The sequence below is a fragment of the Pyrus communis genome, chromosome 14, assembly GCF_041283825.1.
Source record: "Pyrus communis isolate YQ-2024b chromosome 14, ASM4128382v1, whole genome shotgun sequence".
NCBI lineage: Eukaryota > Viridiplantae > Streptophyta > Magnoliopsida > Rosales > Rosaceae > Pyrus > Pyrus communis.
Genome location: NC_142578.1, coordinates 6,514,964 through 6,531,090, shown reverse-complemented (window position 1 = coordinate 6,531,090; position 16,127 = coordinate 6,514,964). Strand labels below are relative to the sequence as shown.

At 36.2% G+C, this 16,127-nt stretch overlaps 2 protein-coding genes and 1 non-coding gene across 3 annotated transcripts; 1 reads left to right on the top strand and 2 right to left on the bottom strand.

Moving 5' to 3' along the window:
• Window positions 1-807: 807 nt before the first annotated feature.
• On the top strand, window positions 808-4,698 carry LOC137713237 (uncharacterized). Its single transcript, XM_068452521.2, has one exon. The coding sequence runs from the start codon at window positions 2,480-2,482 to the stop codon at window positions 4,145-4,147; it is 1,668 nt and encodes a 555-aa protein (XP_068308622.2). The 5' UTR covers window positions 808-2,479; the 3' UTR covers window positions 4,148-4,698.
• A 4,112-nt stretch (window positions 4,699-8,810) lies between these two features.
• On the bottom strand, window positions 8,811-8,913 carry LOC137714011 (U6 spliceosomal RNA). Its single transcript, XR_011065354.2, has one exon. It is a non-coding gene; the product is annotated as a U6 spliceosomal RNA (small nuclear RNA).
• Window positions 8,914-9,516: 603 nt separating this feature from the next.
• Window positions 9,517-10,745, bottom strand: LOC137713766 (CASP-like protein 1F2). The gene is made up of 3 exons (XM_068453118.2): window positions 10,419-10,745; window positions 10,183-10,306; window positions 9,517-9,872 (listed from the first exon to the last, which is right to left on the bottom strand). The coding sequence occupies exons 1-3, from the start codon at window positions 10,616-10,618 to the stop codon at window positions 9,657-9,659; spliced, it is 540 nt and encodes a 179-aa protein (XP_068309219.2). The 5' UTR covers window positions 10,619-10,745; the 3' UTR covers window positions 9,517-9,656.
• Between the last annotated feature and the right edge of the window lie 5,382 nt (window positions 10,746-16,127).

The following is a 16,127-nucleotide window of genomic DNA, read 5'->3' as shown; positions in this document are numbered from 1 at the left end:
TCTAATAAAGGAGGCGTATAGTTGAAAAGAAGGTGGGTCCTGCTTCCAGTCACTGGAGGGGAGGTGGGACCGGAATTTAGCTCAAGTCCCGATTATTATAACCCGATTTTTCGGCCGAGCCGGGTACTCTGACTAGTTGCTTCTTCACTTGCTTTCTAGCTACGTGTGTTGCACGCGGTAGGTAAACAAACGGCGCGGACCGAGTCTGCGTTTCCCTTCACGTTTCAAACCAAATTCCTTTGTTTAGAGATGTGTATTCAATTGAGAATTTGAAAGATTTTAAGAGCAGTTCCATCGTGGGAAAGGCTCCCCAGGTAATACACTATGCTATCCACCAAGTAAACAGTAATTGCTTTTAATGAACAGTAATCGTCTTTTACATCTCCACCATCGTACTTCAATAGCCTAGACAATAAGCAATAAAATATTAGTATTTTATTTATTTATAAAATAATACAAAATAATTTTTAATTTTTCTCCTATTCCCTTTTTCCTATTCCTTAATTTCCTTTTCCTTTTCATTTTTTTTCCTGAACACTCTCTTTGTCCCTTTTATTTGACTGGTTCTCTCACCTACCCTCTCTCATTTCCCTTACACACACACTCTCTCTCTCTCTCTCTCTCTACCAACGCCCCTTCTCTCTTATTTCTACAACCTCTCTCTCTTTAATCTCTGTCATTCTCTTTCTCCAGCTCTAAGAGTTCTCATCCTTCCTTTTCTTCGAAACCGAAGAAAATCAAACTAACAAACTCTGAAATCTTAATCCCCTGGATGAGAGGAACTCGAATATATCATTGCATGCATCATCAGAGCACCATTTGGGTGATCCACCATTGAAGCCGAGAGCTTCAAGCTTCCATTGCTCAAATCCAAATGAGGTTATTGCCTTACTTCAATTGCTTGAGTTATTCTCTGGTTTTTTATGTGTTTCGAGTTAAAACCCTTGGGTTTAGTCTCTGCCATTTGTCTATGGGTGTATCATCAGCCTCGACGATGAACTCCGACGAAAGCCGTTGAATTCGAAGCCTAGGTTTTCATTTTTTAAATCTTTTATTAATATTTTTAATTTTTATTAATTTTATATTGTGGTTGACGTCGCCCTGACATCAACCCACGTCATACTCCCTTTGGGCACTCGAGCCGACATGAATTGCAGGCCTCTCCCTCGAGCTTGCTCACCAGCACACGCTGGGCTTCATCACTCGGGCATTCAAGCCCTGTTCCTGAGCCTATCCCTCGAGCTAGAGCACACGATGGAAGTGCTCTAATGGATTTATAAATCCATGAATTTTTATGGAGTTTAATTGATTTGTAGAGATTCTATATAAATTTTGATTCAATTCCCTCGAAAATCTCATGGGGAGAGGTGAGATTTGTGGATTCTTAAAATACATTACGAAATTTCTCCAATTCTCTCTAATTCCTCAACTTTATCAAATTCTTTAAAATCAGTTTCTAATTGAATACACCTAGAATGTTATAAACTTCTTTAAAATCCTAATTGAATACATTTGGATTTCTAAGTATTTAAATAAATTATCTTAAAATCATAATTGAATACCCCTAGATTCATTAAAAGAATTAAAATCTCTCAAAATCCCAATTGAATACACCCCACTTAGTTTGTGTTAGATAAAATGTTTACATCTTTTCAGGATTAGTTTGAGATTGTGGTGTTTAAAAAAGCAAACAGCTTATTAAAAAATTTAGAACATTAACAAAAAAAGTGTTTTCTTTTAAACTACTATTAATGATAGTAGAGAAGCATAAAAAAGTAGAAGTCCCTACTTCTAAAAAAATAGTTTTTTCTTTTTTTTTTTTTTTTTTTTTCAAATCACAAGTATACCTCTATATGTTTAACAAAATTAGAAATTTGCCCCTACATTATTCTGTGTAACAATTATTATATCACATTAAATACCATATCATTTCTAGTCACTTAACATATTCATAGCAATTTATATAAAAATTTACCAAACACTAAAACATTTTTTCTGTTAAAATCACTTTTACACAGAACAATTTACTAAATATTTAACAAATTTATTTTACAACTATTTATACTCACAACACAGTATCAGCAAAATATCTTTTTTTTTAATTTTAATTTTAATTTTTTTTTAGAAAAAAGCATAACAATATCAAAGTAACTCTAACTTAGAGAATAAAACGGATAACGTACTTAACAGTAGCCTAATCCAAGTCAGTTAAAGGCGCGTGAAATTACGGTCGGCAGTTGCGTGTACGCCGAAGCCTCCGGTCAAATTCCACATCACCTCCCCAACTATTTCTTCTCCTCCGCCACGACCTCCCCTGCTGTCGTCGTTTACTTGCTCCAACATTTCCCCACACACACACTCTCTCTCTCTCCTCTGTAAACCCTAAAAAGCAAACCCCCAAACTCTCTCTCTCTCTCTCTCTCTCTCTCTCTCTCTCTCCCCCCTCACTTTCTCTATCTACACAGAACGAGCAGAAGCCATGAAAGAACCAGAGAACTACCCAATCGAATCGCCGACCCAGCTCATCTCTTCACTCCACGACCAAATCCCACTCATCCAAAACTTCAAAGGTAAATGGGCCTTAATCCGGGCCAAGCTCTCGGAGCTCCAGGCCCAGCTCGTCGACTTCGCCGACTTCCCAACCTCGACCTCCCACCCCCTCTCCCTCCACCTCCTCCTCTCCGTCTCCCTAACCCTCAGCGACGCCGTTTCGCTCTCCCTCAAATGCCAAACCTCCAATCTCTCCGCCGGCAAGCTCCGCACTCAGAGCGACGTCGACTCGATCCTTGCCCGCCTCGACCGACACGTCGCCGACGCCGAGATTTTGATCAAGAGCGGCGTCCTCCTCGATTCCGCTGTCTCGTCCGCCGGCAGCTCCTCCTCCAAGAGGGAGACGGTCCGGGCCGAGTGCCGGAACCTGGTGACTCGGCTCCAAGTCGGAAGCGCCGAGTCGAGGAACTCGGCAATGGAGTCGCTTTTGGGGCTTCTGCAGGAGGACGACAAGCACGTGATGATCGCCGTGGCGCAGGGAATTGTTCCAGTGCTCGTGCGGTTACTCGATTCAAGCTCAATCGAAACCAAGGAAAACGCCGTTTTTGCGATATCGATAGTGTCGAAGGTGGAGAGCAGCAAGCACGTCTTGATTGCGGAGGGTTTGTCGCTATTGAATCACTTGATGCGGGTGCTCGATTCGGGAAGTGGGTTTGCGAAGGAAAAGGCTTGTTTGGCGCTTCAAGCTCTGAGCTTTTCGAAGGAGAACGCGAGGGCAATTGGGTCCAGAGGTGGGGTTTCGTCGCTCTTGGACATTTGCCAGGGCGGCACGCCCGGCTCGCAGGCTTCGGCGGCGGGTGTGCTGAGAAATTTGGCTGGATTTGCTGAGAATCAAGAGAATTTCGTGGAGGAAAATGGGGTTGGTGTGCTTTTGGGGCTTGCCGGTTCTGGGACGGCTTTGGCGCAAGAGAATGCGATTGGGTGTTTGTGTCATTTGGTTTCTGGGAGTGAAAGTTTGAAGCTTTTGGTTGTTAGGGAAGGTGGGATTGAATGTTTGAAGAATTACTGGGACTCTGGCTGGAACAATAACAATCGAAACCTCGAGGTTGCAATCGAGTTCTTGAGGCACTTAGCTTCTTGTTCTCCGTTTGCTGAAGTGCTTGTTTCAGATGGGTTTGTAGCTAGGCTTGTTGGGGTGTTGAGTTCTGGTGTGTTAGGAGTGAGAATTGCAGCAGCTAAGGCTGCTTATGAACTTGGATTTTGCTCGAAAACTCAAAAGGAGATGGGTGAGTGTGGCTGCATTGCCCCATTGATCAAAATGTTGGATGGTAAAGCTGTTGAGGAGAAAGAATCGGCTGTGAAGGCCTTGTCCGCGTTGATTTTATACGCTGGTAATCGAAAGATTTTTAAGAAACATGGGGGTGGAGTTGTGAGTTCAGTTCAGCTTTTAAACCCATCAGTTCAGAAATTGGATAAGAAATATCCTGTTGCCTTATTGGCATCGCTTGCACATTCAAAGAAGTGTAGGAAGCAAATGATTGCTGCCGGTGCTTGTCTACATTTGCAGAAACTCGTCGACTTGGAAGTAGAGGGGTCTAAGAAGCTTTTGGAAAGCCTCGGTCGGGGTAAAATTTGGGGTGTTTTTGCCAGATCTTGACGAGAGGAGACATGACGAATGCTGAATTTCGGAGTATAGAGGTACACGAAGATGATTCACTGTTCTGTATGTACAATAGTTGTGATTACTTTTAGTTTTGGCTTTTGATTTTCCTTTGTTTTCTTTTTCATATCTTGTTTATAATTGCTGTTGGTTTATGGTAGAAAAATTAAATTAGCTTCATTGTATCTAGTTGTGGTGACCTAACTGGATAGGCATCTAAGGCTTTGTTTTCTCAACAAAAAAGCCAATGGTTGATGTTGCTGCCTGGTGTGAGTTCATACTTGTGTTGCCAACATTTACCTGTTTCATTGACTTCACAATCTAGCCAACCATAGTTAGTAAAGATTGAGCCTTATTTAGGGTAGCGATTTCCGCCCAAGGAGAAAACGGGAGTGCGAAAATCACTAACCGCTATTTGACTTAAGAAGGCTGATTCACATTTATCATTTTCTTGCTGTTATTTTGTGAAGTAGTTGATACAGGAATTGACAGTTTACCACACTCTGTATAATTTATGATCGATTCAAGGCAAGATTTTTGAAATTTTAGATTGGTTTTTAATTGCAATTTAATTATTTATTAGAGTGGCTAATTCCAAATTTCATTTGCTGATCCAATTTATGCACATGGGTTCAATTTTCTCAAATTTCTGAGTATTGGTCAATGCATAAAAAAGAAGAAATTTGCAGTTAGGTCACTGCTTACCTAATCACTGATTAATTCGATGATAATTTGGACTTGGAGGACAATTAACAAGGGTGGGGCCAGAACCATGTTCTAGATTTTTTGCATTACTGTCTCTAATATGTTCCTCCCCTGCAATGCCAATTCTTGTAATTTGGTATGCCTTATTGGCCACCACCACCTTATCATCTTCTTCTGCATTCAGCTCTGGTCATTTCAAGTGTCAATCTTTTTGGCTCTTGGGTCCATGTTATCTTTCTGGCATGATAAGGAGATATACAACTGGGGATAGCTAAGAATGTCTCTCCAAGTTGATTTTGTAATTGAATAGCGTTCATCGGATTGCCATTCAAGTTATTAGAGGTACAACTCGGGCAGATTGGACGGGTTGGATGGTCAACGCAACCCTAACCTAATGTTCACAATTCCGGTTTGGGGGTTCATGCGGGTTTATTCGGGTTTCAATTTGGGTTTGTTGCTGCAATCACGTAATTTTCAGCTAATGAGATGGTTTAACAGATGTAAATTGTGATGATAGAGTGGAGTTTTGTGGTCAAGAAGCATGTGGTTTTGTTGGTGGAGCATGTGGTTTTGTTCTATCGGTCGCCCAATTTTGCACTGTTATGTTGGCGAATCTCCTAAACATATTATTTGCCATATATATTAATACACACACATATACAGAGACTCGGAATGAACTAATTTGGAAAGAAAATGACTTATGATTCTGTCTCTCTCACTTAACTTTTGCTCTGTTGGATTGCTGCTAGTTGGAAATGAAATAAGACAGGTAGGTAGCTAGCTAGCTATTTATGAGTTCGATGAGCCTCAGGTATCGGTGGGGGTGGCCCATCTTCATATTCTTTATCTTGTTATAAAAAGATGTAATATTCCCACTTATTCCAAAACATGATCCTTCCAAATGGTTTGCACAGAGTAATTCGACACAGAGAGTAATCAGAACTCGAGTGTTAAAGGGCGTGAATACTGACGTGACCAATTGACTTAACTCATGTAAGCTCGGTGTGGTTCTTTAGTTGAAAGTGGAAACTCTCTGTATTTTGAATTTTTGAGCGTGTAAAAATTGTAATAGATATGGCTGAATGCTTTTCTGTATATTGAACAGAGGCTATGTAGCCCATATATGTACAAATACAAGAGTCAAATCCTGATTCTAATCCCTATAAAGCCGGATCTGCAGAATATATTCTTAATAAAACTAGCAATTGCTGCGCTGAAAGATAAGTGACCATCTTAATATGCTTTGTCAATTTAATGGAGTTTGGGTTGCGGTCTTTCGGAACCTGTCAATAGATGCTGCAGTGCGGCCCATGTGTATCTCTCTTTGCATTTGGTTTTTATTTTTTATTTTATTTTTATTTTTTTGACGGCGGAAGAATGGTTGAAGAGGAAAAAATGGTTGTGGATAGTTGGTGATGAAGGGTTGTAAGAAAGAAAAAAAAATGACTAAGGCTAGTTTGGTCAATTTTTAGACTCAATTTATAAATTATGTGATTTTTATCATCAATAGGAAATAATCACGTTAATCAACATTTAATTAATAATTCAATCATCAACAACCATGTTATATGATTTAAATGTGGAGACAATGTTAACTATTTAGATGTGTTAAATCGTTCAGATTAAAAGTTTGGTATCATTTTTAAAGTCTAGATAAATGACAATAAAATCTCTGAAATCAAATCTATCACTTTATAAAGTCTTTTATCATTTTAAATCCTAATTTCACTACACTCGCTTAAAGGACACGCTGCCAATGATTTAGGATTAGTTTGAAATTGCTTATAAAAGAACCCAAATGCGCATTCAAATCACCAAAAACGCTTCTAATAGTGTTTGATGGGAAAAGGGAGAATTTCGTGGAAGAAGCATCTCTTGTATGCTTTCTTCATAGAGGACTTCAAGTGCTTTTCTAGAAGGCACTTGCATTTCTCTTAAAAATTTTGATGTACTCCAATTACTAGAAATGTTTCTAAGCATAAGTGCTTTTCAAAGAAATATTTTCAAACGAACTCTTATTGTTTGGCAATTCCTTCTATTTATCGCGAAGCTAATATGCAAGTTAATGATAGGTCATAAGCATGATCATACTCATGTATGGTTTACCAATCCATCAAGGATCCTTCTTGTAAGAAATTTTTTGTTCCTAGAGAGGGCGACCCCAAATTAACAAAACTTCCTGCTTTGCGAGGATGGGGATCCTAACATACGAAAAAAATTGTATTCTATATAGCCAAGTCATACTTAGTGAATTCTATAGGGATCCCAATTATATATAGTCAATTAATCTTATTTATGGTTAAGAAATATAACTTTATTCTTAAAAGCCAAATATAATTGGTTTACTCCATTGTTAATTTTAACAGAAATACTCTATGAATTGAACTATAGGAAGAAGACAAGAAGAATCTCACATATAAACTGTTTGCTAACAAAATAGCTCCCCAACCAATTTCTGATGCATCAGTTTGAAGAACTAGGTAGTCACTTTCTAATGGTAGAATTGGCAAACTTTAATAAAGAAACTGGAGCCTTGTTTCCCTTTTCGTTCTAAAATTTGAACTCTGATTTCTTATGGCGATTTTCTAAATTCACTCCTCACATAAGAATTTCTGTTTAAATGGTTATGGAGTGGGTTATCTCTCTTACTTCTCTCATAATTTAATTCAAGATCGAGCTCCTGAATTTCTTCTCTCAACTGATGATTTTCTCTTTCTAAATCTTCTCTCAATTCTCTCTCTCTCTCTCTCTCTGCTCTAACTCTGCATTATGAATACTTCTTCTTGTGAGTAATCTTGATCTATGATCATTTTCATTTCTTCTACAATTTTTTCTTGCTAAGGATCATGACCTCACCCTAGCAAAAGGATTAGTTACGCATATTCACAATTAAAATCAACATAAGTGTATTAAACTAGAAAAAGAATGAAAACACCTGAAAGTATAAGTTTTGAACTATCTAAGCTTTAGCCAAAATCTTCTTCCCAAATCTTGTAGAAGAGAGACCCTAGGTGTGCCAAAAGGCTTATTTATACTACTCTAAATAAAATTCTCCTAGTAAAAGGTCCTAGAATCAGACTAGGAAACTAAAGAAATTGAAATAAAATAGGACACATAATCATAAATTAACTTGGTAAATTCACCTAGAAATCTGCACAGCTACGTTTTGGACCCAAGTCAGCTCTAAAACTGGCCCAAAATAGCTGGATTTAAAGCTTGAACTATCATGAACACTTCTCCAGAAGGCCACGAACCCATCTGAGGTCATCTTGGGCTCCAGAAACATAATTTAAGTCCAGAAACGTCAATTTTCAACAACGCGCACTGCTCATTTATTTAATCGTCAGAAAATAACCGCTTGGTAGAAAAATCCCAAATTTTGACACAAACAATCGAAGAGACACACGAACATCCTCCAATTTGAATCACTCCAAAATTCGTCCGTTTGATCATGTTTTCCTCCAGAGGAAGTTGAATATCCTATATCAAAAATATAAAGTAAAGTATCAAAATTCTACCAAAATAATTACCAAATTATACTAAGAATATGATAAAATATATAATATTAACTCATCACTTAATTTTAACTAGTTTAAATTATAGTAAAATCGAGCACAATTATATATATTTGGATCTACAATTCTTTTTTCTCTCTTCCAAACGGTGCTTTAAATGTATTTTTTTCATATGATATTGAAGAAAACTAAATGGTTCCCATGCTTGAAGAAGTTTCCGGAGTGCAGTGCACATAAAAAAACCCATTGAATTACAATAAGTAAAGGATTATAGAGTTCACATAAGCAACAGAAATCAGATAGAGAGATTGTCAGATTCATTTCATCAAACATGTAGTGTGCAAGTCCTCATATGCTCTCGAAATATTGAACAAAATTGAACTTGGTTATGAAAAGAAAAACGAAACTCAGAAATCTTGAAAAATTCGGAAGAAGCAAAAAAAAATTTGGACCATTTCTCGATTTATGCGTGTCATCCTTGCACAGGGGCCATGCTAATCTTCTCTGTATCGTTCCAATTTTATCGGATGTCCCCGAAGGGACAAGCATGCATGCAGGTGAATGCTATATAAAGGCTATTGAAAAAAGTCTTCTGCTCGATGTGGGATTGGTAGCTCACCTTTATACTAAGAACGGCACCCATGTTATTGTCGTTTATGTGCAATATGCCAATTAGATTCTGGGGTACCTAGTGGAATATGAACTTGTAGGACGACAATTACAAAGAACTTGTAGGACAATCGGAGTTAATACAGCCAAAAAGGAGGCGTTTCTAGCAGCTGTATGAATAGCATGGTCCTAGAAAATGCTTGGTGACCCTAGTTAGCAATGACATCATCAATGAATTTGACCTCTCCATAAGCTAACAACCAAATGTGAGTTCAACTGTTTATGCTTCTGAATTATGGAGTAGAGAATTTGAGTTTTGGTTCAAAGTGATGAACATTATTTTTACCAACTGATCTAACTCACAAACGAGTTTTGGTTCAAAGTGATGAACCTTGCTTTTACCAACTGCTCTAACTCACGAATGAAGTGTTTTTGGTAAACCCATGTTAGGGGAGTGAGTTCGATAACACGAGGGCTCAAATTAGGAATGTCTCGTTAAATTCTCGTCTTAGACCTCAGTTTGTATTGGGACGACTCTAGCTCAACATATTCTTAGATATCACAGTGCAACTTTCACAAAGGTCCACCTCCATCACACTCATTATTTTTACAACAAAAATAAGGAAAAAAAACCTCTTTCTTCTTCTACTACAACAACTTAACGAGAGGATCAAAACCTAGATCTTTCCAGACTTGGCTGCAGAGCTGATGGTGAGCATGAGCAAGAAAACGACAGACAAGTAGGAGAGAACCACAGAATCAGTCCCTCTTTTGCAGAACTTCCCAAAGTGATCACAAATTGGTGCCCAGCCCGAGTGGCTATTCCCATATTGCCCCACGTACCCTATTGCAGTTGCAGCCGAGCATCCAGCCATCAACAAACACAGCATCACCTGCCAACCATTCCAAAATCATCATAAAGATATCATCATGCTGATCAGACAATGATGCTTTAGTCTGATGTAGAGATTCGAACTTGAAACCTCGTTATAGGAAAAAGGTGAAAATCCTACTAGGTCAATAGTTGGTATACAGTAATTTTATGCTAGTAAAAACCGAGCTGGCATACCAAATTGTGTAGGAAAAAGATACTATGGTTTGAACAGAGAGATTCGAACTTCAGACATTTTTACGAAACACGCAGAAACTCTGCTAGACTAATAATTATTTGGTACTAAGGAAAATAAAACCCAGCTCGCATACCAAATCGTGCAGGAACAAGACGAAGTAGTTGGCGGGATTCGAGCCATTGTGGTGGATAAGAAAAACGAGGAACAAGGAGAGCAAGCAGAAGGCACTCACAACAGCATTTGCATAAGCAAAGAACCTGCAAAAAAAACATAATATTATGGAAAATTAATTAAACAAAATGACTGAAAAATAATTTTTTTTTTTTTTTGAGGGAATATAAAAATTGGTTTTATGATCTTTAATCTTACTTGAAGGTAGGTGAATAATAATAATGAGCATCAAATTCTATGCCAATAATCTGACTGGTCTGCTTGTTGGTGACCATCAACCAAGTTGCAGCCAATGTAGTAGCCACTGTGACAGTCCTCATGAAGATTTGGACTCCAAGAAAAATCTTTTGGGTTTTCAGAGGTGGGTTTTGCTGGAACTTGGATTCTGTGCTTGCCATGGTGAAAATTTCTTGGGTTTTCAGAGGTGGGTTTCTGAGGAGGAAGAACAATTGCAGAAAATAAAGAACAGATAATAAGTGCTGATGGGAAAGGGTAAGGGGAGATGTTGAGAAGTGTGTGGAGTTAAGAAGAGCATTTATAGAAGAAGAAAATGGTGAGAAGATTCTTTATCTTTAAGGCTCGTTTACTAATCTGTTATTAGATTGAGGAGAATTGAATTGAGGTAGAATTTGATTGAAGAGGAATTGAATTGAGGAGAAATCAGAATTAGATTCCTATTAAAGTTGTTTACTAAACTAAACTGGAATCGGAATACAAATTATATTGATTCCATATATATTATTTATTAGTTAACTGGAATCGGAATTAAAATTAGCTTATTTACTAAATTGTTCTTGTTGAAAATAAATTATTTTTATGCTATAATTATTGAAAATTAAGCTTATCTATATAAAATTAAATTTATCATTACAAACCTTATCTTTTCGAAGGCAGATTGTCTGCCTTCTTGTTTGAGTGTCATTTCCATCCCTTCATATTTTGCGCAGTCACGATTAAGCACGTCAACATTTTATATTGATTTTTTTTATAGAGATAATAAGACAAAAAATAATAAGAATATAAAATGTTAACGTGACTTAACCGTAACTGCACATATAGAAAGGGATGGAAAGAACATCCAAACAGAAGGGCAGATAATCTGCCTCCTATCTTTGCTCCCTCCCATCCTCTCATCCCCATCTTTTCTTCACCGACTTCCAGAGCACTACCATAAAAGCAGATGCTGTAAACATAGAAGGGCCTAGACCTAGTCCGAAGAGGGAAGAAGAGAAGTCAGAGTGAGGGGAACAAGTGAATCGAGAAGCATCGTGGTTCGATTTGCGAAGAGGGTGTTGGTGTGACTTGCCAACTCAAGTGCAAATTATGTATAATGGTTTCCATTTTATCTCATTTGCCAAATTTTGGCACGGATAATGTTGGACAATTACATGGTTTTTTCTTAATTTTAATGCAATGGCATTAAGAAATGAAATTCGAATATAGGACTTATAGTTAAAGAATAAATATTCGAATCATATAAACTATAAATTCATGAATTATTACATCGTTAAATTTAAACTCATGACGATTTTAACTCAGACTCATCTCTTGAAATTAGGTTTGATATTTGCATAAGGTGTACTTCGTTTTTATTATTTTTTTGACAAATAACAAGATAATTATAACAAATTCATTTAAAATACATAAGGAGCGAAATTGGAATTTAAATACAAACGATAAAATATATAAAATATACTCATCTGACAAACTTGATTAAACTCAATTACCCTCGGATTGAGTGATGATGCTCCTAGAGCATTTGAGTGGTTCAGAAACGTTTGTCAGTTTTGGAAGAGAGAAGGTAACTCTTATTACTGTGTAGTCAAATTGGTTTAAACTTCATGAATCTTATGGCATTATTCACATAATTTCTAACCGCTCGTAACAGAGAATTACAGCCATCTGTCTACCATGTTGACTTCATGTAAAAGGTTACTAATTTTTTAACGTAGTGCTGAGCTAAACACCAAATAAGTGACCTGTAATTCAGGATCCCATTGAATTCCCAAGCCAATGTTGAATTGGATTGGCTTTTTTTTTCTCCTTCAACTTTTGGTTTCACACTTACTACCAACTAAGAAAGTAGATCAAGAAAGGTTTTCTTACTAATAAGATGTTTATATTGTTAAACTGTAAATTTAAATTATTAATCATGTTGATCTTCACTTGTACATGTAATTTATATTCAAAGTCTAACAATATAAATTTGTCCGATAAGTTTAACAAAAACAATCTCAATCCATATTTACATACCAATTGAAAAGTTTACCTTTTGTTCAAGGCATTTACTTCATATGTAGAACTTTGAGCTTTGAACCCATAACATGTCTATCACTTTTTTCCAGTCATTCAGTAAAAAGTTACAAACCCTCTACTGGAAAACTGTACAGCACTTTTGTCTTTAAATTGGTGGAAATCATGTAAGTTTCGTCCAACTTTCCAACCTTTCAGATAAAGGATGCTTTCAGAATGGGAGTTCTTCTCAAAAGCTGCAATCGATACAACAAAAAAGAGGTCGACACGACACGTTTTGGGACTCGGGATACGACTCCCTAACCATATTCAATGCCATGCATGGTTTTTTGAGTTACAAGGTTCTGGTGACCATGATCGGCAAGCTACATTATATAGACTAGACGGAACCAAAATATATGCATTCATGTATAAAAATAAATTGCTTAAGGGGTTGGATAACACTATATGAATCCTATCACCATACTCCATTAGGGTAATGTTTTCTCATTAGCTTAGCTTTAAGTTAGGCAAATGTATGCTTATGTTGTTAAATTGTTGTAGTTTGACAATGTAATACTATGGGCCCGTCTTTCTATGAGCTCATTCAATGTTTAAAATCAGATTGGATTGCTTAAAAGACAGGATAATACAATATGATGAATCCTATCACGCGCTTCATTAGGGAAATGTTCTCTATTTAACTTTACGTTGTGGGCCAACTATATGCTTATGTTGTTAAATTATTATGGTATAAATACTATTGGCTTGTCTTTCTATGAAAGTGTCTAGGTTTAGATTATATTGCTTAAAAGATTGGATAATACTATATGATGAATCCTATCACATGCTCCTTAAGAGTATTAATGTTCTCTATCAGATTTATGTTGTGAAGCAAATGTATCGTTAGCCTATTGTAACTTGATAATGTAAATATTGTGGGCTCGTCTCTTATGACATAGTGCTTATGAGATTAGATTAGATTGAATAACTCATTGTATTTAAGATATGTTTAAGGAAGAAATGAAGATCTTTTGTCCAACTGAAAGTAGATGATGTATTATTAAAAAAATAAACTTATTACTTTATGGAATATACGTTAATTATAGAGGAGTAATTTATGTCCACCTTTTTCACCTTATCCAGATGCATCTACAGTATGTCTTTTGATGTTTCTTTAATTTGTTCAATAATGGCAAGAAAAAAGAAAAGAAAAAAAAAACGTGCAAGAAGTAAAAATGGGTATCCTAAAATAATTTACTTACATTCTAATCCTCTTGAAATGAAAAAATCATTTACGACGCCCATCACACATACCTTTATTTATATGAGCTATCTAATCCAATTCTATCCTAAGCACCAAACGAGCTTGGTGTATGACAAAAGAACATTTTCTGTCATTATATCCAAAGTCTAAATATAAAAAATTCATCTACGAAAAACGACCATTGAGCAATATCCAATGCAACACACGCATTGCTAAGAGTAGCTAAGATTTATAGATGTCCATTATTCATTTGATGCAACAAACATGGCGTAAGGGAAGTGTACTCATTTAACATGTGGTTCAAATTTCACATCTTTGTCAAACAACCTTCCTTTTTTTCCTCCTTGCCACTGTATATTGGTTGTGTTGTGTATGTCGTTCTGCAAGCACTTGAGACACATATATGTCAAAATCTAATGCACCAATATGGCATCAAATTCAGGATGGAAGTAAAAGATCCAATCATATTAGACCATAAAACTTACCACACTATATGCAATCAGTGTTGTAGAACCCAACATATATAGGGTGTGTAAGGCACTAGGGAGGGAGATTTGCTGGCTAGGTTTCACTATCAATGTGCACCTTCACTTTCTACTCGAGAAATTAGGTAGGTTTTGAAGTAATACCAAAATTAGCAGAGGACAAAACAACGTCTGAATTGTTCAAACTGGCTAAATCAAATTAATTTGGCGATTTAGTAAGTTTTTGCACTGAAAAAGTATAATCTTGAGCTGAATCAAAACTAAACTCTCATTTGAAAACTAGTTAAACCGAATCAAACATGACCACGCTCACCCGTTATCAAAAATAATACTTATCAAAAGCATATATGATGGAATAGCAAATAAAGTCCAATCAGTACTTCATTGTGATTTATCAAAAGTATATATTGATGGAATAGCAAATAAAGTCCAATCAGTACTTCATTGTGATTTATCAAAAGTATATATTGATGGAATAGCAAATAAAGTCCAATCAGTACTTCATTTTGATTCTTAGAGGAAATTAACTCTTCATGAAAGAACTATGAGATTCCTCAATTTGTAGCACTATTTTACTTTTCTTTCTAAACTAAATTTGTATTTTGCTATTTTTTACAAAGCATTTTCTCCAATTTAGTAAGCAATTTTTTTGGATGCTTATTTTTTCTTAGCTGGACCACTTCTTATTTGTTGTAGACAAAGAAGACGACGGTTCCTTAACTTTCATTGAAATGGAGCCACTTGAACTACAATCTGGAGGTTTTAAGTTTGATTTGTGTTAAAGGTAAATTCAAATCAAATTATTGTAGTTAACTCATTGTGAGGCTTAATCACTCTCCAACCCTTAGTGTTGGCAATATCGTATATATTAAAAATAATCTTCAATTGAAACGGAAAAGATATAATATATATATATATATATATATATGTATGTATGTATGTATGTATGTATATGTATGTATGTATGTGTGCATTACCAAAGCTGATTTCACTTAAGGACACGCATATATTTTCTAGCACAATGGCATACACCACAAATTTACAATAATTTCTGTTGCAAATTACAATTTGACATATATATATATATATAGTTTCTTTTTTCTTTTTGTAATTTTGACGAGTTATATTATTACGTGTCAAATTGTGATTCTCAGATACCGAGTATGCTCTAAATCATTGTTGTTACCAAATACAATTACTGCTAGGTTTGTTGGGATGGCTCACACTTTCTTTCAGCTTAATTAAAATCCTCTGCATATGAGCTGCTTGGAATGGCTGTGCATGGAAGCAACCATCTCTCCCTTTCAATGCCACCCTCTAAAACCACAACTTTGCTCTTACATCTCAGTTTAAAGTTATCACAAAAATGTCTTAAGTTCGATTCTCATTCCCTACTTTTTTATTGCTTCGTATACCTAATCTTGACTCTCTTTTTTTCCCTTTCAAATGACCCCTTTTTACAAAGACAATAAAATTACAGTTTGGTGGTTGGTTGGAGGGAAAGAATGATGTGCGAAAAGGGAAAAAAAAAAAAAACTAATGAAAATTACTTGAAAATTTTGAATTTTAATCAAAATGACAAAAATATGTTGTAAGTGAATAGTACCAGAAGTACATTTTTAAAGTAAAAATGTCATTTTCGTTAAAAGTGAACAGTACCGAAATTGTTTTGTTAAAACTCCAAAAAAAAAAAAAAAAGGTTTGGATCCCCCTTATACTGTTCTTTTGAAATTTACTACATTTGAGGGTAGTATGTGCTTGCCCCTTTGTTATAAGTAGTAGCCATGGCTGAATTAGCTGACATAACTCCACTGCCTTTGAAACAAACTGCTCTCAGGGTGCCATGTTTGAGTCCCAAACGAAAACTCCAAGCTTTAGTCTCATCCACGAGTTACGAACTATCGAGGTTGGTTTGTATTCTAG